Source organism: Cololabis saira, chromosome 1 (genome assembly GCF_033807715.1).
Source record: "Cololabis saira isolate AMF1-May2022 chromosome 1, fColSai1.1, whole genome shotgun sequence".
NCBI lineage: Eukaryota > Metazoa > Chordata > Actinopteri > Beloniformes > Belonidae > Cololabis > Cololabis saira.
The window spans coordinates 25,941,218-25,965,516 of NC_084587.1; the positions used below are offsets into that span (position 1 = coordinate 25,941,218).

The 24,299-nt window shown below is 38.7% G+C and overlaps 1 protein-coding gene across 3 annotated transcripts; it reads left to right on the forward strand.

The window, feature by feature from the left end:
- The first annotated feature begins 6,262 nt into the window (after positions 1–6,262).
- On the forward strand, positions 6,263–24,073 carry arfip1 (ADP-ribosylation factor interacting protein 1 (arfaptin 1)). Of its 3 annotated transcripts, XM_061719223.1 has the most exons (10): positions 6,263–6,495; positions 11,528–11,877; positions 16,015–16,116; positions 17,154–17,244; positions 17,841–17,942; positions 19,073–19,185; positions 19,514–19,735; positions 22,075–22,232; positions 22,610–22,784; positions 22,887–24,073. In XM_061719223.1, exons 2-10 carry the CDS (start codon positions 11,530–11,532, stop codon positions 23,040–23,042), a joined length of 1,467 nt encoding a protein of 488 aa, XP_061575207.1. In that variant the 5' UTR covers positions 6,263–6,495; positions 11,528–11,529; the 3' UTR covers positions 23,043–24,073. The 3 variants fall into 3 exon arrangements, with proteins under 3 accessions (XP_061575207.1, XP_061575216.1, XP_061575225.1); XM_061719232.1 differs by lacking the exon at positions 17,841–17,942; XM_061719241.1 differs by lacking the exon at positions 11,528–11,877.
- The last annotated feature ends 226 nt before the right edge of the window (positions 24,074–24,299 follow it).

The window sequence follows — 24,299 nt, forward strand, 5'->3', positions numbered from 1 at the left end:
CAATTTTATTTATTTATTTTTTATTATTATTTTATTATTATTATTATTTTAATTTTTATTTATTTATCTGTTTTACTTTTATTTTTTTCCGTTTGTTTTCACATATTCCTAACTAAATTATAAACTTTTTTCATTCTATCTTTTATTGGATTTAGAATTGAGCTGATGTAATCTCCTAAGGGGTTGCTCTTTCTGTTAGTGTGATGTTGATCCTTGCTGTTTGTCTTGATGAAAAATTATAATAAAACTATGAATCTCAAAAAAACAACAGTGGATTAAAGGACATGTATTTATTTTAAATATTTGAATGAGTTTGTTGTGTAAAATACATTTTTAATGAAACTACAGGAAGACGTACCTGTCAAGTTTTGGATTTCAAAATAAGGGACATTTTACACCACCAGCCCAACCGGGGTCCACTATCTTACATTTCAAGACAGGTTTACAAGAAATCTAAAATAGAATAGAATAGAATACTTTTATTTTCATTATACATGGGTACAGTGCAAGACAGTGCAAACAGATAAGAAATATAAATAATATAAACATAAAAAGGTTAAGGTGCATTTTGAATAGTGAAATTAAGACCTGAGATCCTATCTACAGATAGTAACATATAACTACACATGTGGTGGAATATTGCACAGATAGGCCAGGAAAAAGTATTGCACTGTAAAAAAAACAGTAATGAAGACATTCACATATTGTTCAGGGCGATTATGGCTTTGGGGAAAAAGCTGTTTTTCAGTCTGTTGGTTTTGGACCTGATGACTCTGTAGCGTCTTCCTGAAGGCAGCAGGTCAAACAGGTCAGAACCGGGGTGGGAGCTGTCTTTTTTTATTTTAGTGGCTCTGCTGAGGCAGTGGGAGGTGTAAATGTCCGTCAGGGGGGGAGGGTGCAGCCGAAAATAATAATAATTATCATTATTATTAATTATTAATAAAATAACTGTCAACAATTTACAGACTACAATTATGTGCTCATAATCTGATACGCCTATATTTTTTGACACTGAGATGCTGTGGACATTCCTATGTATGTAATTCCAATAATAGAGCCTAAGTGAAAACACAACAGTGGATTAAAGGACATGTATTTATTTTAAATATTTTCACTTTGTATAAACATTGCTGCAGCGTATCATCCGCTCTGCAGAGAAGGTGAATGGCTGCAATCTTCCATCTCTCCAGGACCTGCAGGCCTCCAGGACCCTGAAGCGTGCAGGAAAGATTGCGGCAGACCCCTCCCACCCCGGACACAAACTGTTTCAGACTCTTCCCTCTGGCAGGAGGCTGCGGTCCATCAGGACCAAAACCTCACGCCATAAAAACAGTTTCTTCCCGACTGCAGCTGTCCTCATCAACAAGGCCCCGGACCGCCCTCTCCCCCGTCTGCCACAGACTGTCCCCCCCCACCCCACTCTACGTTACATTAACGTAAAGACTCCACTCCTGACCTTATGCATCACATTAACGCACATCCCAAGTCACCTTTGTACAAACTCATTACTCCGGCACTTTAAAACCAACATGTTGTAGATTTTTTCCTTTTAATATTATTTGTTCTTTTGTATTGCACCAATCACCACAACAAATTCCTTGTGTGTGTTAAACTACTTCTACTTCTTTCTGATTCTGATTCATTGATTGTCTTCAAGTGAAACATTTACATTTTCTTTTAATTTGTCATTTTCACTCATGTGGCTCTCTGGCATGACTGATGACACAGACGCATGTTTCTGTACCTCCTCTTTAGGAAAGTACATTTTTTATCCCATTTTTAGATATATTTACACGCATTATTGGCTTTTCTGGCAGAAATGTCTTATCTCTCGTTACATCCATCCATCTCTGATTTGTTTGCTCCCGTTGTCACCACTAACCTCGTGAGAACTTCCACCCAGGCTACAGCAGGGGGCAGTTCTCGGGAGGCTAGTGACAATTCAGTTTGCAGTTTAAAAATTATTATATAATTAAACGGGAAATGTACGGGAAAATACTAATACGGGAGGACAGCGGGAAAGAGGGGTAAAATACGGTAGTTTCCCGGCCAAAACGGGAGACTTGACAGGTATGCAGGAAGACAGGCGCCCCTAGGTGAAATCACAAAAAAACTTGACCAACATGTTAGCTGGATGACCTCCCAAGATGCACTAACTAATACTAACTAGACAGGGACAGACTGAAACGGACAATTAGGTCTGTGGAGAAGATAATTGGGACTAACCTCCCATCTATCCAGGACCTGTACTGGTCCAGGACCAGGAACGGGCAGGTAATATCTCTGCAGACCTGCAGACCCCTCACACCCAGGACAGTCTGTTTGAACTCCTACAGAGAACTGTAGGCCAAAACCTCCAGACACAGAAACAGTTTCAGAATAATCAATCACTGTGCCATAGTAGTAATAATAATATTAATAACCTCAATCATATGCTGTAACAATGCACCTTTCAATAACTATGTCTACCTCATACTGCTGCACCTTTCACTTTTTTTTTTCATTTCTATATATATTAATAAGAGCTGTCATTTGTCTATTTACTGTACAGTTAGTGAAAATAACCAAGTCAAATTCTCTGTCTTGGCCAATAAACCTGATTCTGATTGTGATTCTAAGCAATAACCGATCCATTATTAATATTGGCTATCAGACCTGACCTGATGGATGGATTGAATATTGGTGAATGTCGGATCAATTTATTCTCTTCAATTTAACACGTGCCATACCTGGAACATCACGTGTCAGATGCATGTGGGACCTGCTGTGGCAAGAGTTTGTGAAAGACTTTGAATTAACTGGCTTTCTGCCCTGATTTTTCATAAAGGGTGAAACCGTGGGTTGGTGGTTTGCATATTTTGTGTACATGTTCTCTCAATGGGCTTTCTCCGGGTAAGACGGGGTTCCTCCTTCAGTCCAAAAACGTCAGGTTAATTGGCTGTTCTAAAATCACTCTGTCACCCTAAATAGGAATAAGTGCTGATAGATCATCCATAGATGGATGGATTGGCCTTAAAATATGATCTTATATTAGTCACAATAATCGTAAAACACTATGTGCTTAAGCTGATAACACACAGCTAGAATTTCTTGTGTCTTTAATGAATAATTTTCCCTTCAGCACTTTGAATGTCTAATAGGTGTACCCAATAATAAATTAAATTCAAAACATTTATACCTATGTTGCAATATGGTACATTTTGCATTACAAAGTTGAAGTCCCGTTTAAGTCAAGCTGGTTCTCTTCAGTCTCCCACGTATCTTATTGGAATAGAGAGTCAAAAAGCAAGATCAAAGATCTCTAGGCAAGGCAAGTTTATTTTATACAATTTATACAATTCAACAACATGGTGATTCAAAGTGTGTTACAGGATATCACATAAGTAAAAAGTATGATTTTGTAGGGGCACCGTAGGTACTCCTCAACAATTTAAAATTTAAACAAAAATAAAAAAAAGAGAAAGTATAACAATAGATCTCTACTTATCACTTCACCTCTACTACTCTACTTGTATTGATAGAAGGTCTTCAATCCACAACCCGTTTTGTCTGGGAAACTACCATATTTTACCCCTCTTTCCCTCCGTCCTCTCGTATTAGCAGATTTCTCCCAGAAAAGCCAAGAATTTGTGTAAATATCTCTAAAAATGGGATAGAAAATGTACTTTCCTAAAGAGGAGGTACAGGAACATGCGTCTGTGTCATCAGTCATTAATGCCAGAGAGCTTCATGAGTGAAAATTACAAATTAAAAGAAAATGTAAATGTTTCACTTGAAGACAATCAATGTTTATACAAACTGAAAATATTAAAAATAAATGCATGTGCTTTGAGCCACCGTTGTGTTTTCATTTAGGCTCTATTATAGGAATTACATACATAGCAATGTCCACAGCATCTCAGTGTCAAAAAATATAGGCGTATCAGATTATGAGCACATAATTGTAGTCTGTAAATTGTTGACAGTTATTTTAGATTTCTAGTAAACCTGTCTTGAAATGTAAGATAGTGGACTTCGGTTTGGCTGGTGGTGGAAAAATCCAAAAATTGACAGGTAGATTTAGATTAGATTTATTTATTCAGCACAGTATAAAAAACAGAACAAGTAACTTACAAATGTAAAAAAGAGATTGGTAATGTGCTCGGCTGAGGCAAAAAGCCCAAGGGGCTTATACGAGGCCTCTACCTATGTAAAATACAGCAAAAGATTGTACAAAGATTTAAAATATGCAGAATACATGATTGCAGTATAAAAACAAAGACAAAGCAAATAAACAGAAGCAAAAATAGAATACATGGTATCTACATGATTAAAGAAAAAATAACAAATCTAGAAATATCATTAGGTAATCTGATCAATTAAATGTGTCCTGAGCTTATGTTTAAAATTATTGAATGAAGTAGAGGTAGACGAGATTGCTGTATAGGTGTTCCATAACTGGGCAAGCCTGTATCTGATGGAGAACTGACACAAACCAGTACGGAACTTTGGGAGATTTAAATGATTAGCCTGTCTTGTATTAAAATGAACGAGGAGTGTGAGAATCAAATAAAATAGGGAAAAATTGTATATTATACTTGCTTAAGATATGTTTAGATATTTATTTGGAGTATATATTAGTTGAGAGGGATAGTTATAATTATGTAATATATGTTATATATTTATTGGGTATGTAGCACATATATATTTATAGGGATATTTATGTAGTTTATATAGTGTATATTTATATAGATTTATATAATATTGTATTTTCTAGATATTGATATAATATTTATGTAATATTTATATTTTCTATATACTTATATGGATAATTATGTAATAATAGGCATGTTTACGTAGTAATATAGATTATATTTATATGGATATTGTGTAGATATAATAATAGCAATAATGTAAATCCATAGTTATAAAGGGGTAGGAACTAGGAAAAAGTGTATACTTCTTCCTACTCCTTTTTTTTCCGAACATATGTGAATATAAAGATGTAAATGTTTTTATTTTTTTAATTTATTTTTACTTTCATTTTTATATACATGTTCGAAATAAAAATTCATTCATTCATTCATTCATTCATTCATTCATTCATTCATTCATTCGTTCATTCATTCATTCATTCAAAATGGTGCATATTACTGTTGAACTGAAAAAAATCTTTACATGGCAAAGAAAAGGAAACTGGCAGGATTGGAACAATACTTTGAAAATAAAGTATGAATAAGGTACAATCAACAATCTTGGTAAGAAGTTGACGTTCAGGTTTTCCAATTGCAGAGGAGGAGAACCAGTTTGAAGAGATATATATTATATATTTATTGGGTGTGTAGCACATATATATTTATAGGGATATTTATGTAGTTTATATAGTGTATATTTATATAGATTTATAAAATATTGTATTTTCTAGATATTTATATAATATGTATGTAATATTTATATTTTCTATATATGGATAATTATGTAATAATAGGCATGTTTACGTAGTATTTATATAGATTATATTTATATGGATATTGTGTAGTAATGTAATAATAGCAATAATGTAAATCCATAGAGTTATAAAGGGGTAGGAACTAGGAAAAAGTGTATACTTGAAAGTGTATGTTGAATTTCCCTTCAGGGATGAATAAAGTTCTTTATCTATCTATCTATCTATCTATCTATCTATCTATCTATCTATCTATCTATCTATCTATCTATCTATCTATCTATCTATCTATCTATCTATCTATCTATCTATCTATCTATCTATCTATCTATCTATCTATCTATCTATCTATCTATCTATCTATCTATCTATCTATCTATCTATCTACTTGTTCCTACTCCTTTTTTTCCGAACATGTGTTCAAGATGTAAATGTTTATCTTTTTTTTATTTTTTATTTTTACTTTCATTTTTATATACATGTTCGAAATAAAAATTCATTCATTCATTCATTCATTCATTCATTCATTCATTCATTCATTCATTCATTCATTCATTCATTCATTCATTCATTCATTCAAAATGGTGCATATCACTGTTGAACTGAAAAAAATCTTTACATGGCAAAGAAAATGAAACTTGCAGGAACAATACTTTGAAAATAAAGTATGAATAAGGTATGATCCACAATCTTGGTAAGAAGTTGACTTTCAGGTATTCAAAAGCGGATCGTCCACCTGCAGAGCAGGAGAACCAGTTTGAAGAGATGTCAGACTGTAATGAGGGTGGTTCACCAGCAGGGGGAGCTCGCGCCCCGCAGGTGATGCGGGTCCTCATATGTTAGTACAAGCGGGCCCACTTGCATTGGCTCAGTCTTTCCGGGGTCCAAACATCCCGTCGGGCGTGCCTGTGGAGCGTTAAAGGCCATTGATGAGAAATTGACAATACACCAATGCAACTTCTGCATTAATAGTGCGTGCAATTTGTTCCGGGGAAGGTTTTCTGAGGATCTCAGCTCTACTGCAGCGGCTAACAGAACACAGCTAAGTTGTTAGCCGCATCCGCATACAGGTAACGATCACAAGGTTTTCAACCTAAATCCCTGTGTGGCGTTGATTTATTTATGTAGCGAGATGAAGGCATCCTTTTTTTATATTGAAATCGATTTCGTAGAAGTTTTAAATGTGCTCCTTTTCTGCATTGACTGCTGTTGAGCTACGTTATTGTCAGCTAAACGGAGGCTGACGAACCAAACAAGAACTTGATTAGTTGCGCCTAAAATCCTGTTTTTAACGTTTGAACTCCATCCACACTATGCCATTCTGAAATAAGCTTTAAATAGTATTTTTCGGGTATTTGCGGTTTATCAGTTTTGGACGCCCTCCCAAGTCACGTGACCGTGCTGCAACAGGTAAAGGCTGATTTATGGTTCCGCGTTACACCAACGCAGAGCTTACGGCGTACGGTACGCGGCTACGCACACCGTACGGCGTACCCTACGGCGTAGGCTCTGCGTCGATTTAACGCGGAACCATAATTCAGGCTTACTGCTGGCAGCCAAACCTTCACTGCCTGTTCCTCAGCCTGGGCTTGCAGAGAGTTAGTAAAACATGCATTTCTGCGACAGATCCTGCCAACAACAACTCTTTTTTCCTTGCATCTTTAGTTCATGAGATATAAATGCTGACGTTTTCGTGCCAACGATTGAAAGCTTAATATTGTCACCAACAGAAGTGGTTAATAATATAATACTCACTGTTATGCTTACAGTTAACCCTAAATAGATTCTATATTTAATCATAAATAGGACAAAAAACAATGCTAAATAAAGAGTACATAAGAAATGAGAATTAAAACATAAAATAAATGGAAATTTCTTGTTAAAGAAAATTAAAGGAGCATGAGGCAGGATTTATGAAAAAAATTGTCTAAGTTTTAAGTTTTCTAGTAACAATGTCAGATGAAGCGTTCCAAACCAAAACGAATGAGCCCTCTAGTGTATCTCTCCGTTTCCTTGAACAGGCTGTGTGCTGCAAAATGTGCTGCAATTCGGAGGCCGAATTTCCCGCGCTGTCCTGCGGATGTGACGTCACATGACGCTGCATGCGCGTTCTCCCGTGCCGGCTTTACTGTTGGCTGCAGTACCCCCGACGGCCGTCGTGGTCAAGGGTGGCGCTAGATAGTCTCATTTCTTAAAAGGAGCCTCATGCTCCTTTTTAAATAGGATATATCTTCAACCAAAAGTTTGTGAAGTTCAATGGTTGTCACCTTGAAGGTGAAAACATTATCTTGTCAATGAGTGAAAACTAAAGCAAGTTTGGTTGCTGTATAAAGTCACACACAGATAGGTGATTTTGGGGGTAAATCAGCTTAAAACCCCTCACTGTAGTCTTGGATGACTGACAGAACCATATCAGTACCCTTCACTTTGATTGGACACATCTGTAACTTGTGTGTTCATGTGCAAAAAAAACAAACCATATGATTTCCCCTTTTTATATTCTCATCTAGTCAGTTTGTGACCTTTCACAGCATGCGGATTGGGTCATAATCAACTGTTAAGTAAATAAAAGATAGTTGTAGCCACTGTGACTTCACCTATTACTTAGGGAACTACTATTTTAAAGCAACACTGTGACATAATTGTTACGTTTCATTTCTTAAGGTGGACAGCACGGTGGCTTGTTAGTTAGCACCATTGCTTCACAGCAAAAAGGTTCCTGATTTGACATCCGGGTGGGGGTGTGTGTGTGTGTGTGTTTTCTTCAGGCACTCTGGCTTTCTACCCCATTCCAAAAACATGTGTTTAAGGGTAAATGTTGATTATAAATTGCCCATAGGGGTGAGTGTGAGCATTGGTTGTCGATATGTGGCCCTATGATGGACTGCCTTTTTCCCGGAGGGAGCTAGGATAGGGTCCAGCAGGTCCCTCTGACCCTTAATAGGAAAAAACAGGTACCGATAATGGATGGTGAGATGCTTTTTCAGACAAAGTCCTCTTTGATTTCTTCCTCTGTCATGACAAAAATACCAAAAATGGTGATCTAGCTTTATGTAGCCAGACAGACATTTTGCTATTCATGTCTTATATGTTGATGTCACTGATGTGTTGTTTAGTTATCCAGGCTGAGCCACAGAGTTACGTGGTGCAATTCCAGGTGCTGTGTCAGTAGGCCTGATTGCATTCACTCTAATTTTAGTCAAGGTGAAGCTGTAGAGGGATTTTGAAACTGTAATTTAATGTGCAAAAAGTCATGCAGTGTTTCTTTAAATCCTTCAGCTTTGCTTTTCTTGTTTGCCAAGTCGGTTCTTATTCGAGCCAAAAGGGAACATATATGGATGAGAGGGTGTAGCTTGAAATTAAGGTTTGTTTGTTGATGGAACAAAAGCAGAAATACCTCTATGCTGACACAGAGTACTGATCTAATGTCGGCGTTGTTTGTTATTGTTAATTTTTATATATATATATATATATATATATATATATATATATTTTTTTTTTTTTAAGCAAGCTTAACATGTTTGTTTATTTAACATTGACTAAAGAGAAATCCAGGAATGAAACCTAAAGTGCCCACAAATATGTCAGGTAAAAAGGTGGTTATATTTTGACACCCAAACACATTGCAGGTTCATATGTCCAGCGTGAAGCTGAGTGTGTGCACTTCTATTAGCCAGCATGACATAAGTTCAGTCAGTCTCATACAGTGTGTTTAAGAGTAGTATAACAGATGCATTTTGTGGCCTGGGAAATTGTACTGCTGCTCCAGATGTTCAGCTGTGCAGCAAAATCCAACATTTTAACAGTCGACAGGGGCTGGTCATCTTGGACAATGAATTCTACAGTTTTGTCCGTCATTGCTCTCGCTTTCATTGGGGATTTTATTTTTTGAAAAGAGAAAAATCCAGAGTTTGCTGCTACAGTGAGTCCCTTTTTCCCTTTGACTTGATCATTTTGTGCTTTTTTTTTTTCTTTTTTAATGTGCTCCTTAATGTTGTCATGTTATTTTTAGCGACATTCGTCTCATCTCTGGAAACCGCAGCCTGGTTTTATGAGCATCTCTCTGTTTTCCTGGTGGGATTTTCCAGCCTAAAATAACATATTGCTAATGCTAGATTGGTAGCTTTATCATAACAGCTCACATACACTGACTTTCCACCTGGTGACTCAAAACAGAAGCTTGCAAGGCAGTACTCCAGGACTTCCTATACTGGCTTTTAGGGAAACAAACAAAAATTAGGAATCTGTTCATAAAAATGACTTGTATCAGATGGTGCATAGAAGTAAATACTCCCCGACACCCTTATTTTTAGCAGTATCTGTGAGTAGTTTTGATTCCGGTATTGGAGTCGGAACAATTCTATACTGATGCCAATACATCTAGATAATGTTAGAGTAATAACATGTGGAAGAAATATATACCAATTCAGTATTTTATGATAAAAGTAGCTCCTTTTTGAACAATGGTCTCAGCTTTTAAATGAGTGTATTGGAGTCAGAGTCTGGCAGCCTTTTACGGCCAGTTATGGCGCTTTTGCACTAGTCCCGCCTCCGCCCGGCTCGGCTCGGTGCAGCCCCGTCTTGCACGTTTGCACTAGGGGCTGAGACGGGTAGAGCCGCTCCAAGCCGATACTATTTCTGTAACCATTCTGGCGAGGTTCTTTGCGGGCTGAGCCGGGACTATTTCTGACGTCATCACCCTCCGCGCCACTGATTGGTCGGGGGGCGGCGCAGTCAGACGTTTGAATCAGGAAGCGGGAGTCAGAGCGGGAGTCAGAGCGGGAGTCAGAGCGGGAGTCAGAGCGAGAGCGGCTCGCGGCGATTTTATTATAAAGCGCAAAACGTCTGTTTGGTGATCCAACTCTGAGGTGCAGATGTTCATAAACCTGGTGGCTGACGAGAGAATTAAAAAAGGGATGTAGACAGGCTGTTTTACTCTCAGCCGCTCGCGGCTCCAGCTGATTTCTGATCAGCGCTGACATGAACAAAGCGGTTGCGCAATCGAGTACGTCACAGCAGCTTCACCCCAACCTGCCCACTTCTCACCTGGCTGTGGAAAAACAAACGGGTAAAGGCGTGACGAGCCGAGTAAGTCCTAGTGCAAAAGTGCCATTATTGCACTCCGTGAGACTTCCACATTGGCTTTACTTCTGGCAAAGCAGGTCAAGGTTCATCTTTTATATCCTGTCTGGGAAGAGGAAGAACAAACTCTCATCCAGATAGAAGTGTTTGATTACGCCATGGCAATCATTGAGAACAATTTTGTGTTGAGTTCCATTGAACCTTCTCTAACAATTTATGGCAATGCACACATTTCTACCTTCCTCCTTCTCACTCCACACAGAAAGATAATAGACTTGCATGTGGTTTTCCTTACAAAACAACTAAAGATACATAAGTGTCGCTTTAGGTTGGGTTGTAAGAGAACCTAGGAAAACAGAGCAGAAATTGTTAGAAAAAAGCATAAAGAAGCACAGTTGAATTTTGACACCACAAAGAAAGGTGTTTTTTCAGCATGACGTGTCTTTTCCTCAGCAGAGCTAGTTTAAACAAGCAGCATGAGTAGCATACACACTTCAGGTTGTTCTACATATTCCAGATTCTCCAGGTTGCAGAAATAAGCTTTGACACCTTGACTTGCATTGTGAAGCAGCAACGCAGAGCAGAAGGTGATGAGTGATGAGTGGCCCTGAATTCTAGCATCAAAAAACTCCCATATCCCTTCCCTGTAAGAGTCAGGGTCCATGTTTTCCTTTTGTCACCCATCTGTATACAAGAAAATACCTGAATGTTTTACATAGGTGTGGTTTTGTGTGTGTGTGTGTATGTATGTATGTATGTATGTATATATATATATATATATATATATATACATATAAATCACACACACTTTCTCATTAAGGGTTTTAAAGATGACTTTTGAGAAGAAATTAGGACTAATTTCTATGACTTCATTGTATCAATTTTCACATTTTGTTTACATTGTAACACACATGAGGAAAAATTTACTAAACTACTTTGTTGAATTGTAGCAGTTTCCAAACTGAGCAGTCAGCCAGCTTTTTAGAATGTTCTCATACTTGAATATTTGTCTGTTTTCAGGTATGTCTGAAGTTAGTGTTGAGACTGAGTCGGGGAGGATCTCGGCCGAGGACCCTCAGGTGGATTGTGAGGAGTCTGACAAAGAAAAAGAGAGTTTGAGTGAGGATCTGAAGCAGGAGAGCATAAACGGTAGCAGTGGAGGCGAGGAAACGCCTGAAGTGCTGTATGAAATTAACATTAACAGTGATGAAGAACATGCAGAATTCAGGGATAAGGAGGTTCAGGGGGAGGATGAGGGCTTGCCTGATGAGAAAGCGGCATCTGTAGCCAGTGGAGGACATGAGATAAAACAACATGTTGAAACAACTGAAGCGCCAGAGGAAAATGGAGATTCTCACTCTGAAACAAAGGTGATGTCTCGCTTCATTTTGAACAAATCGGCCTGCATTCTTCTTCTTTGGCTGTGCTTCGGCGTATGTTGCTGCTCTGGTCTTGCTGTGGTGGTGCTGGTGGTGGTCTCTTTCCTATATAATCAAGGTATTGGATTGATTTTGATTGTGGATTGTTATCAGAAATGATCTCCCTTCAGCTTGAGTTATAGAGTAACGTGCCTCTCATTACTCTTTTCTATCTTTGTATTTATAGTTTACTGTGCTTCCATTTCATTATTTCTAGCTGGAGCTTATGGAAAGCTAGCTGATGGCTTGCTTGTTGGCATTCTTGCTGATCCCTGACATGTTGCTCTCTGATGTGACTCTTGTATTTCCACAGGAATTATTAAAACTCCATAAAATGTTTTCTTCTTCTGCCTTTTTAGTCTTCGGCAAAGTTGTTGCTGATGAGCTTTTATGCCTGCTGTTTATTATCGAGTGTCATTTAAGCATTTAGTTGTAATGCAAAGTGTCTTTAAGTCTTCAGGTCCACTTTCAGTAAGTATTGCTGTGTCTTTATGTTTGCAATGATGTGAAAGTGACACGTTTCTTCCCATTTGGAAGCTGAGTGTGTGCATAGCTCTTGAGTTGTCCAAGTGTAAATCACATGTCTGGGTAAGTTGCAGATTTGGACTCCTGACTGCACATTCTCAGACAGTACCATATGTCTTGTGTTTCTGGAATAAGCTTCTCTTCAGGCTGTAGATTCACATTCTTGTTTCAGGTTCATAACCTTTTTTAATTATTTGTTTTCTCATTTAGTAACACACATTTATATTCAGTTGTCATAGTGAATTTTCAGCTTTTGCTCTCCAGCTTGATTTTCCAGCCTTTTTGCAGTTTGACCCTAACATTATAAATATTATTCAAATATGTTAATCATGTCTTTTTGTTACACTAAAGTTGTTTGTTCTTTTGTTCAGACATACAGAAAAAAGGGATGTTGTTACCTTGACGGTTTCGGCGATCGGCTGTCGCCTTCTTCAGAAGCGTCTCACTGACCGTCGAGGCAACAGCGTCTCTTTTCTACCGTATGTCTGAACAAAAGAACAAACGCTTTAATTATACAAAATGATCATCAGGCTCTTCAGCGGTGTGAGACACAATACATGAGTATTTCCTCATTGCTGATGTAGAAAATTGGACAGTGTGCGTATTGTTTATCAATCCCTCCCTCCTAGAGCATGCTGCTGTATCCAGGATACCGTAGAGAAGTAGAAACTATACCTTGTCCCTGCCTATGGCTCATTAATTTGCAGCTCCTTAACCTTTGTGCTTCATTAGAGTAACATTGTGAAGCAAACTGTCCTCCAAAATGTAGATGGTAGGTATGATCAACCTTGGTCTGAAACGTCATTATTTGTAGAGCTCTGCTTTAATAAATCGCATTCCCAATAATTTCTACGGTATAAGAAGACTCCTGCTTAAGGATGGGTGGATAATTAGGATGTAACTTTATAGTCGACAACATTCGTCAGTCTTTCCACTTTTTATGTTATAATGTTGGTATAGCTGTAATCAGATATGCTTTTTGCAGTTACACTTTTTAAATCTGATGTCAGGCATCTTCTCTGCAGTGGGTGGTTAGGCAAGTGGAGCTGTGTGAGTCTGTGCTGCCTCCATGCAGGTGTCCAATGACCTTTTTAAGTATTTATGTGTCTGGAACACGATGCAGCATTTAAACTCTAGTCTTTGTTACCCATTTCCACTAAAACCCACTGTTATTCTAATATTCATTTTCTTGATTGTAAATTGTAGCATTCACAACTGTTCTCATCAGCTTATTTATGTCAGTTTTTCTTCTAACACACTAAAATGAACCCTCTATAATCACCATGGAGGTCAGATCTGCTCAAAACTACCAAATGTTCAATTATTTTGCATTTTAACCCATTTAATGGCAGTTTGAACATGTTATGCCACTTGTTTTGTTAAAAAAATAGCACAAAATAGAGATCTTGCATCTAATATATGGTGAACATGTCAGATTATCAATAACACAGATTTTACTGCATTAGTAGTTTTTGTGAAGTAGCTTTGGTACTATACATGTTTGGATTGAAAGTCAATGGAGAGTGCACAATTTAAAATCTGACACGACATGAAAAAAACAATCCTGAAAAAATTATTGAATATTTGGTCTTTCTGAGCAGAGCTGAAGCAGTTGTCAGTGGTGTATAATAGACCTGCAAGAGTAACTGAAATTAGATAAAAACTTCTTTCCAACCCAAAAAAAAGCCTTCTTTCCAAAACCCATAAATTGTAAAAAAGAATCCTTAATGATCACCAAAAAAAAAAAAGTAAAGATATCCTGAGGATAAATTCAGTTCAACTTGTATTTAACAAGCTCCCTAAATGGAGTTCAGTGTTTTGCTCTTAAATAAAACGAGAACTTACTGTGACTACTTTTATCATGTTCAGAAAATGAGGTTCTGTTACAGGATTTCAGTGCAGAAAAAACTTTTTACTACTAAACTTACATTTCTTTTTTTTTTCTGCTTTTTAAGGCACTAGGTATATCCAGAAAGCTGCTAATTTTTTGAGAGCGTTTGTTCCTTTACCTTTCTCTTTGAAACACTTAAGAAATTTCATGTAGAACTCATGTCGGGTTACATAGCCGGTCAGATCATTATCTATAACATTCTTTCTTCTTTAGAAACTTGTCATTTGAATCACGGTCGCTCTTGAATATTCCCATTTTACTAATCTTTTGGAGACTGAGTTATCTCCTATTATTGAATAGTTTAATAAATCCTGGGGTTGATGGTTCTGTCTGTAAATGCTCCCTATTATACCCCCCGACAACACACTTCTTACTTCATTCTTCACGGCCTCGAATATGAATTCACCACATCAGTCTTGGCCAGGTTCACACCAAACATTATCAACATTTAGAATGTGCTCCCCAAATTCATTACATTTTATTTAATGTCTTAAGAAAGTTTAACCTGAAGACTTTATTTTCCTGTGGATATCATGGATGGCATGCAGTGACCTTTAGCTTCAACTGTCAGACAATTGAGTTCTTGTTTCCTTCCCCATATTTGATTAAAGTCAGACTTTTCAGTTAACAAGAATTTAAGGTGGTCCGTTGTTGCATTAGTGTCTTGTGACGAGGATCCTCGCGGATGTCCACCATATTTTTCGTTTTATGAAGCATCTTATAAATCATTAATATAAATGAATGAATCAAAGTAAATGTTTTGCTCTCGTAGTGAAATTACAAGCCATATGTGTTATTTGAAGGTGAAGGACATTGTTGAAAGTTGCAAATTCAGATCGAGTGACTATAAAATACCCCTCCACCCCCCGATATTTTTTGCTATGTCTTTACATAGTTGGGCTTCATGATACAGAGCGTCATGCTGATGAGGTCAGTGTTCCAGTTCCCGAGTCTACAGAGATTAAGTCCTGTAGTTTCACTGGAAATAACACAGCCTCATCTTGTAGTTATAAACAGTCAGTTTATTATAGACTCCATTAAACCTATGTTGCCACAAATTATTGTCTCCACCCTGTGGCTTGCTGTGACCCAACACATAGATTATGTTTCTCCTTTTTCAGCGTAAGAATAGGGAGACGTTTGTTCCACTAGTGTTTCTGCAGCACAAACCTTTCAACATGTTTCTGTTACCTTTTATGACACACACAAATGGCGACATGTACGTCAGCCTGCGGAATCAAAAGTTAACACATGCAAAAGGTAATTTATGTCATTCTTTTGATAGCATTTTCTATCTTGCAGTGTTGATGAGTGTTGCAGAAAAACATTCTGGAAGTGTTTTTCAGTTGTTGCATAATTTCTTTTCCTGTTGACACTGAAATTGCTCAAAATAACCTTTTTTTTAATAGCTCCTGCATGTTTTGGTAGGGGGGAAACAACAATTACCACAGTATGTACTGCCCCTGCCCCCAAAGAAGAGGGATATTTCTGAGTTTTAGATTTATTTGTACATTATTAGTTATCTTTTCTTTGCCAAGGCCCATATTTCACACTGCAGAAGTGTCCACTAGATGGCGCCCCACAACAGTCGGCTCCCTGGAGGCCTTTTTTTTCTTCTCTCTTCTTTCTGTCTTATAAAGCAATAACCATGTCATATCACCTCCTCCTTGCAGGTGAGCACAATGGCTGAGGGTTCCTACAGAAGCTCAGCTGCTGAAATCTCAGTCACCAGCAATGGAGAAGTGGATCAGAATCCCGAGATGGTATTCCAGAGGGTAAGGCCTTATCACAGGCTTTCAAGAACAACTGTTAGACTTTAAGTACTGTAAACGGTGATTCTGGTGAGGTATTGCAGAAATCAGTGTGCTTAAAGGACACTTACTGTAAAGATTTTTTCATTATTCAATTTTGATGTGTTTTATTAATACTCCGATAGAAAAATGAATAGTTCCAACAAGTATGCAAAGTTAAATCTTAGAGTCGGTGAAAACAATAACAATGGTGACATTTAAAAAAAATCTTTTTTTATGAACAGTAGTATAATTCAGCTAGTATAAGATGAGTTCCATGCTCATGTGTTCATGTGTTAAAAAAATAAAAAAATTGACATCAGGCCTGGTGAGGTAAAAAAAAACTTATCTGCATGGTGCAGAAGCTGACATCAGTAAATCCTTGCTTAGAACGAAGGAGGGAAAAAAAGAACTGTGACTGACTAATTGACAAATTGAAGCTCTTAAAAACATGGTTTCCCTCTGTGAAGCAGTGGAGTAATTAGTCAAGAAGATGGCCTGCAGTGGAGTCATTTTGATGGAGGCTTCAGGGCGCCCTCTCCACCATCAATCTGACTGAGCTGGCAGGGCCTTCATGCCGGCCAGCTGTTTACTCCCAGTAGCTCACAGACATGAAAACACAGCAACCACAAACATGGACGACACTTTAAAAATCAGCAAAAGGACTGACAATGAAATATAACTTCCTCAGCTACATATGCGCTTCATCAGTCTTCTACGGAAATGTTACAGATCGCCACACATTTGGAGTGTACTGTGGACAGATTTCATGCACGTGTATAGGAAGCTTCGGCACTGAGGACCTAGACTTTAGGTCCTAAAGAGTACAAAGAAAAAACAGCGACAGGTACATCTGCAGAGTCTAGACCAGTCTGAGGATGAGGAAACTGAAATAAGTTTCATGCATAGGGGGACAAGTGCCTGCTTAAGTCGGAGTGAAAGTAGCTCCAGTTTACATACCACCATTTTAATGTTTGTTCAGCTTCATCATAACAGTTGCTGTAAATATGCTCCTCCCCCAGGACTCTTACGACAGTACTCCGGAGTCCCATGTTCCCTCCAGCAACTTTACTTCAACAGTAGAGGGCATCATTGAATCAGGACCGCACCAAGGTGAGCGATTCCCCCCCCCCCCCCTTCTGTCCTCCTTTTATTTATTTTTTTCTTTGATTTGTTTCCTCTCTATTGAGTTTTGTGAATCAACAGTTTTGTTAGATTTGATTTTGTCTCACAATCCTTCATTTACAAACTGTTTCTCTCTGCATTCTCAGTGGTACACACTCAGTTTTTTTTAAATATCTGGGAGACACCCAAAGTATAAATTTGAATTTGTGAAGGTGGACCTCCATTTGAATTTAATGAGTTTGCTCTGATCTCCTGGTTGTAGCCCTCCTTTCCTTTTCATCATAATGCTTTTGTCAAAAATGCAATTAAAAAAATCTCCCTTTAGAGCGGAGCGCTGTTGCAGCCTGTTCACCTCAGTGTTGCCATGGCTATTTTCCATGTTATTCTCACTGGTTGAACGAGGCCGTTCTTCATTAACACATTCACCCAACAACATAAGAGCATGAGAGCTACTGTAATGGGAAGGAGAAAAGACAAAAAAAACATGATGTGAAAACAGCATCAGTGGGTAATTCCCTCCCTTGTACGTATATGGCAGGAGGGTAACATACTAACGAATCATCGTAATGTTGAATATCCCCCAGGGTCAGCAAGCCTGCCCACGTCTCCCGTGTCACATGTAGCCCCCAGCTCGGCTGTCGCCAGCCGCCTGGCGCGCTCGTCCAGCGATAGCCAGGCTGAGACAGGTACCTGGAGTGGTGGTGCATAAATCAGACCACCATAAATCATCACCCTTTTGTGCACGAAATTAACCACAATCTGCTACCGCTTTCTCAGTTTTCATGCGTTTCTTACCTGCTCCTGGCTTACAGATTTATGTTTCAATCACAAATTACAACGGATCCTATCTTCTCCTTGATTTGCAAGCTCTCCAAACCTTTCCTTTGTCTTGAAGTAGTTTGATGCTGTACTCTGGCTGTTGATGAGCGTTGCCTCACATGATGTCACTAAACATGAAGGTTTCTGGTCCATCTTCTCGATACCTCAACATTTGCTTGGCTTGGAAGGAAAATGGCTTTTACACTTTAAATCAGTGGATTTTTCTGCAATCCTTCATCCTTTCATCTATAATGGAGCCTAGAAACTGTCCATAATGTAGAAGAAGCTGATCAGACAAGAGAGACATAAGAAGCTGCATCTTATTAAATAATTAGACCGGAGTATAGACACATATACATTTCATACTTAATCCTATCATCTATTAGCGATGAAAAATCAAATATCCTGCTGGAGGTTACACATTAATATAACATGATATAGCAGTTAATTACTTGTATAGCAGGGGAAATATAATGCTGCTTAAACTGTGGGGCCAAACCCTCATATAGACCATTTTCATAATCATTTGGTGTTATCTTTTTGTTTTCTCTTTTTCATTTTCTGTGTGATACACTATGGTCCTATGACACAGTGAATGAGAATGAAGTAATGGGCACGGGCGTCTTTTTTAAGGGGGGTAAAAAACTATTTATAACTGCTTCAGTAACATTAGATACAGTCTTTCTGAAACATGTCTATTGATCTTTTTCTACATTTTGTGAGTTGTAGAGCTCCATATTATTCAGCATTCACCATCTTTATATAAAACAATGTGAAGCGCTTCATGTTATCTTACTGTAACTGGGAAAATATTAAGTTTTTCATTTGAATAATAGTCTTCCTAAGTATTAAATGTAGTATTGTCTGTGGTGTTGACAATCTCATAACTCTTGATTTGTACCTTCAGACCCCCCCCTCCCCCGCAACCACAGTTCCCTAAACTTCAGTTCTGATGACACAATCAGTGTTGCTAAGTGAATGACTTTTAATTGTCCAGGATCAATGAAAGTTCAGCCACAGAGTGGAGCAGTGGTCCTTTCCGATGACTTAAAGAACCCAGCCATGGAAAAACTGGACCTAGTGCGAAAGTGGAGCATCAACACATATAAAGTAAACGTCCCTGTCCTTGATTTTTTTTTTTTTTTAATATGTCCCTCTGCTCCCTTTCTTCCTCTCAGCTTTAGTCTCACTCTTTATCTTCTCTCTCTTAATCCGGATGGTGGCAGAGAAACTGACACCTGCAAACGATTGATGTGTTCTCTGAATTAGACTTTTGTTCCTGTCCCCTCAGATCGTCTCTTTCCCCGTCTCTCTGGTTTTTTCTTTGTCCCCCTTGACTGAACGCAGTATACCTCCAGCAGTCCCTGCTAATGTTCTTGAATGGATTTAAACTGTTTGTTTGTGCATGTGTTCATAATAAGCCCACTGTCCTCTGCAGTGTACCAGACAGATCCTATCAGAGAAGCTGGGTCGTGGCTCAAGGACCGTGGACTTGGAACTGGAGGCGCAAATCGAATTACTCCGCGACAACAAGAAAAAGTACCAGAATGTGATCAAGCTAGCTCAGACGCTGGCCAGTCAGCTGTCCCAGATAATGCAGACGCAAAGGCAACTGGGAGACGCCTTCGCCGATCTCAGCCTCAAGTCGCCAGAACTCCATGTGAGTCCATGTATTTGGGTCCACTGAAATCAGACTTTGTATGACACATGGCAAAGAGGGCTCTGATGCTCTTATGGTAGATTAATGTTTACTCTTGTTGCTCTGGGAACCACTCATTTTTCTTCAGCCCACAGCACGAACATAAGTGGAGGGATATGTTATTAGGTATTAGTCTTTCTTTATCAAAACTACATAAAAACTGATAGACTTCTTTAAACATCGTAATGAGCTTCAACAAATGCTAAAGCTGGAACAAAGGAAAAGGCCATTAAATTTGGTCGCAGGTCGTACCTGCAGCATTGTATTCTGAATAAAGCACTGGCCTTACTGGATGTGCATTACAGGATTTTAAAGCTGCACTAAGGAACTTATGTGGATTTTGTTGGGGTTTTTTTTTTTTTTTAGCTCTGTGGGCTAAGCAGCACAGTGGCTTAGTGGTTAGCACTGTTGCCTCACAGCAAGAAGGTCCCCGGTTCGACTCCCAGGCCTGGCAGGGTCTTTCTGTGTGGAGTTTGCATGTTCTCCCCGTGCTTGCGTGGGTTTCCTCCGGTTTCCTCCCACAGTCCAAAAACATGCATGCTAGGTTAATTGATGATTCTAAATTGCCCATAGGTGTGAGTGTGTCTGGTTGTGTGTGTATATATGTGGCCCTGCGGTATATATGTGGGACTGGCGACCTGTCCCACATGGTGAACCTGAAAATACCTGAAAATAGCTGGGATAGGCTCTGGCAGACCCCCGTGACCCTGCAAAGGATAAAGCGGGTATAGATAATGGATGGATGGCTGGATGGATAGCTCTGTGGGTCTTTATAGGTGCAAAGTGCCTGCCATTTCTAGCTCTGTAAACTAAATTTGTTATTGTGTGTATGACATTGTCGCAAAATTGTCACGAAAGGCTGTTTTTTGTTCATTGTAGAGAATGGAGACTGCAAAAGCTTGAGTATGCTTCCTAATAGTTAGAACATATTTCTTCAAATGAAATCAAAACAAAATGCAACAAAAAACACAACTCGCTGCTTTCGTTTTGTTAAGTTTTAAATATCATCTATTACAGTAACTTCCGTGTATCCCAGCTCCTCTGGGAGAATGCCAAGGCCTTTCCAAGCCAGCTGAGATATGATCTCTCCAGCGTACATGATTGCAGACTTTCCCTTTCGTTGACGTTCACAATTTGAAACAAAATGTCATCCATGTGAAATATGTATCAAAGAGCATCATCAGAATAACACATCTTTGGTGGCCCGTAACAAACACATGTGACTCTTTTGGCCAATCACAATCAAGATAAGAGCATTGCTTCTTTTCCATTACATGGTGAAATTAAGGCAATTTTTCATGCTGTTTAGCATTACTTTAACCAGACTTCAACGGATGCCAGTTGTAGGTAAGTCTCTAACGATATAATATGCTTTTTAACTTGACATTAAGTAACTAAGTAAGAAGTTGCTAAAGAGTTTAGAAACCTTAATTCCACATGTTGCATTCCAACCAATGTGGAATGTGTTATTGCGAAGATGATCTCCGATACACGTGAATGCTATTTTGTTTCAAATGACGTATGTCGCCGAAAAGCGTTTTCATGAATGAGTGTAGCCTGAATTTAACCCGGGGCTTCCTCCTGGACAGGGTTAGGGTTAGGATGTGGTCGACGTGTCCAAAACTGCTCCTCAAGGAGGTGTCCAGGACACATCCAGACAAGAGGTCTGTACCAACTCAGCTGGCTCCTCTCAGTTAAGAGCTGCTTTACCCAGAGTCCTCACCCCCTCCCAGATAAATGAACTTCTCGCCCCATCTCTCGGAAAGTCCACCCTTCGTCTGGAGGAAAGTCACTTCAGCCACTTGTATCTATAATCTTTTTCTTTCAGTCAGCATTCAGTTCATGACTGTAGATGAGGATAAGAGTGTGCTGTAGATGGATTCACCTCTTGGCTCAACTCTCTCATCACGACAGACTGGTGCTGTAGCGGCTGAACTATAATCTGCCTGTTGAATTCCTGCACCACTCTTCCCTCACTAATGAGCAAGACCCTGAGACACTTAAAACTCCTCTTAATTCAGAACCTCACCCCGAGACAGAGACCCATCCCTGCCTCCTCAGTCATGCTGAAAACACGTGTGTCAAATTAGAAAATAAATAATCCATACTGTTAATTCAAAGAGGGGGATTACTACTTTTTTTTTCTCATATATATTAATCTAAAACCAATGTAGTGCAATCATCTTGACAAATTTAGCCTTCATGAGGGTTTCTGGAGGCTCTTTTTTGGTGGTTGTTTTTTAAACTACATTTCTCTTGTGTTTTTATTTTTGTATGTTTTTTTGTTTGTCTTTTTTTAGGAGGAATTTGGTTATAACGCTGACACCCAAAAGCTTTTATCCAAAAACGGAGATACGCTCCTGGCTGCCATCAATTTCTTCATCTCCAGTGTGAACACACTCGTGGAGAAAACAATTGAAGATACCATGGTCAACATCAAACAGTATGAAATTGCCAGGTGATTTAAGTCTCAAATTTTATTTGAAAAACAAATATGAGTCTTGAATTTGGATTTTTGCCAGCAAAGACCCTTTTTTAAAGTTATAGACGTAATGACAGGTTTTTGCATTGTCACGAAATGTTTTTTATTTGTTTTTCTGTTTAATAGTTTAATCATTGAGCTCCAAGATGATATTCTCATTTGTCCTGTTTGTTTATGTCTCATATTTAGCATTTAAGATGTACGTAATATAGTTAAAAGCATCTGCGATGGATTAAACAAATCTGTGGTTTCTCGATAACCGACCCTCTATTATTTGTCAGGTCCTCATGTAATTAAGGAAAGGCAGATTTTTCATATGTTTCATGTCATTTAATATAATTTCCAATTCCTAGAGTGGAGTACGATGCATACCGTACTGATTTGGAGGAACTGAATCTTGGGCCGCGCGATGGCACCACCATGCCGAAGATCGAGCTGTCCCAGCAGCAATTCCAGATTTACAGAGAGAAGTATGAGAGGATGCGGAACGACGTGTCGGTGAAGCTGAAGTTCCTGGAAGAGAACAAGGTCGGCTAGTTGATGGTTCTGCTCTACACATCAATAATGACATACCTGCTTTTCATTCACACCATTGATACCCCCCCTCCCCATTTTCTTCTGCTCCCACAGGTGAAGGTGTTGCATAACCAGCTCATCTTGTTCCACAACGCCATAGCTGCATACTATGCCGGAAACCAGCAGCAGCTGGAACAGACACTTAAACAGTTCCACATCAAGTTGAAAATGCCAGGTGGTGACAATCCGTCTTGGCTGGAAGAGTCCTAAACACTCCAATCTCTGAGACGTTGCTCTGAGACGTTGCTGGGTCAGTTTGACATAAAATGTCAGATGCTACCGAAACTACAGGAACCTCCTTCCCCCTTTAACCGTACTGTTATGGCGTTTCAAACATTCAAAAGGTGTAAATCTGAAAAGAAAAAAAGGAAGAAAAAAAATTGTACATAAAAACAAAGAACCTTCCACATTCCTCTTTGAGCTTTGCTGTTAAAACATTTTCAATTTCTGTAGTAATTTGAAATCATAAGAAATGCACTTTTAAATCGTGTTTGACCGATCTTTTGATCAGGAGTTGTTCCAGTAAATACATTTTGAAACTCTAAATGGCCTTTTGTACTCCAGCGTATGAATGTTGTCTCAGCGCAGCGAGCATGCTGGCTTAGTAGAGGCAGCTACAAGATCACGACTGCCACGTCTCTCCTTGCTGGCTGAAACTGAAATTATTGCTTTATTAAAAACTAATCAACAACTTTTTTTTTTTCTTTGGAAATTCTGAATGTGCGCAACACCTATCTTGATAAATTGGGCAAAGTTGGTATGTATTCCTTGAAAACACAAACGAAAGTGGTAGTTTAACATTTTAGGAAATGACCTTTTGACTTTATTATGTCTTTGTCTAATGTGTATGAAGACAGAGTTCCAACAGACAGTTGGTATAACGGCTGGAAGCATGTGGGACAGAGGAGCCTTTTTCTGTCCACTTGTTTAAATTAAAAAAAAATATATATCCCAGCCTACCGGAACCTCTTGAGCACATTAATTCAAAAGCCAAAGTGAAGTGTACACAATCAAATAGTAGTTTTATGGTGGGTTAGTTATGTTTCTTTGGGCAGAGCCAGGCCGGCTGCTTCTTACTGATTGCTGACGTTATGCTGATTGTTGTAAACCAGCCATTGGCCCCAACTTCATGTTGAAATGAATTATATAAGAGGGTTGTGCATCCTTTCCTCAATCTCCTACAACACCAAAGCATTCCCCAAACGTTTGCAGCTCATAGTCGACCCTTACCCTCTGTTTCCAGCTCAACTTGTTTTTTTTTTTTTTTTTTTTTTTTTCCTCTAATACTCAACAAAATGAAGGACCAGCCTTACGTGACTAAATGTGCCTTGAATTTGTTTACTCTGCCCTTCTGCGCACTCTTACTGCTGGTTTTCAGGGCCAACCTTTGATGGAACAGAATGAACCAAACACACACTTGAAGGCGAAAGACCCACAGATGGATCATGCACAACTTTTCAAAAGCGA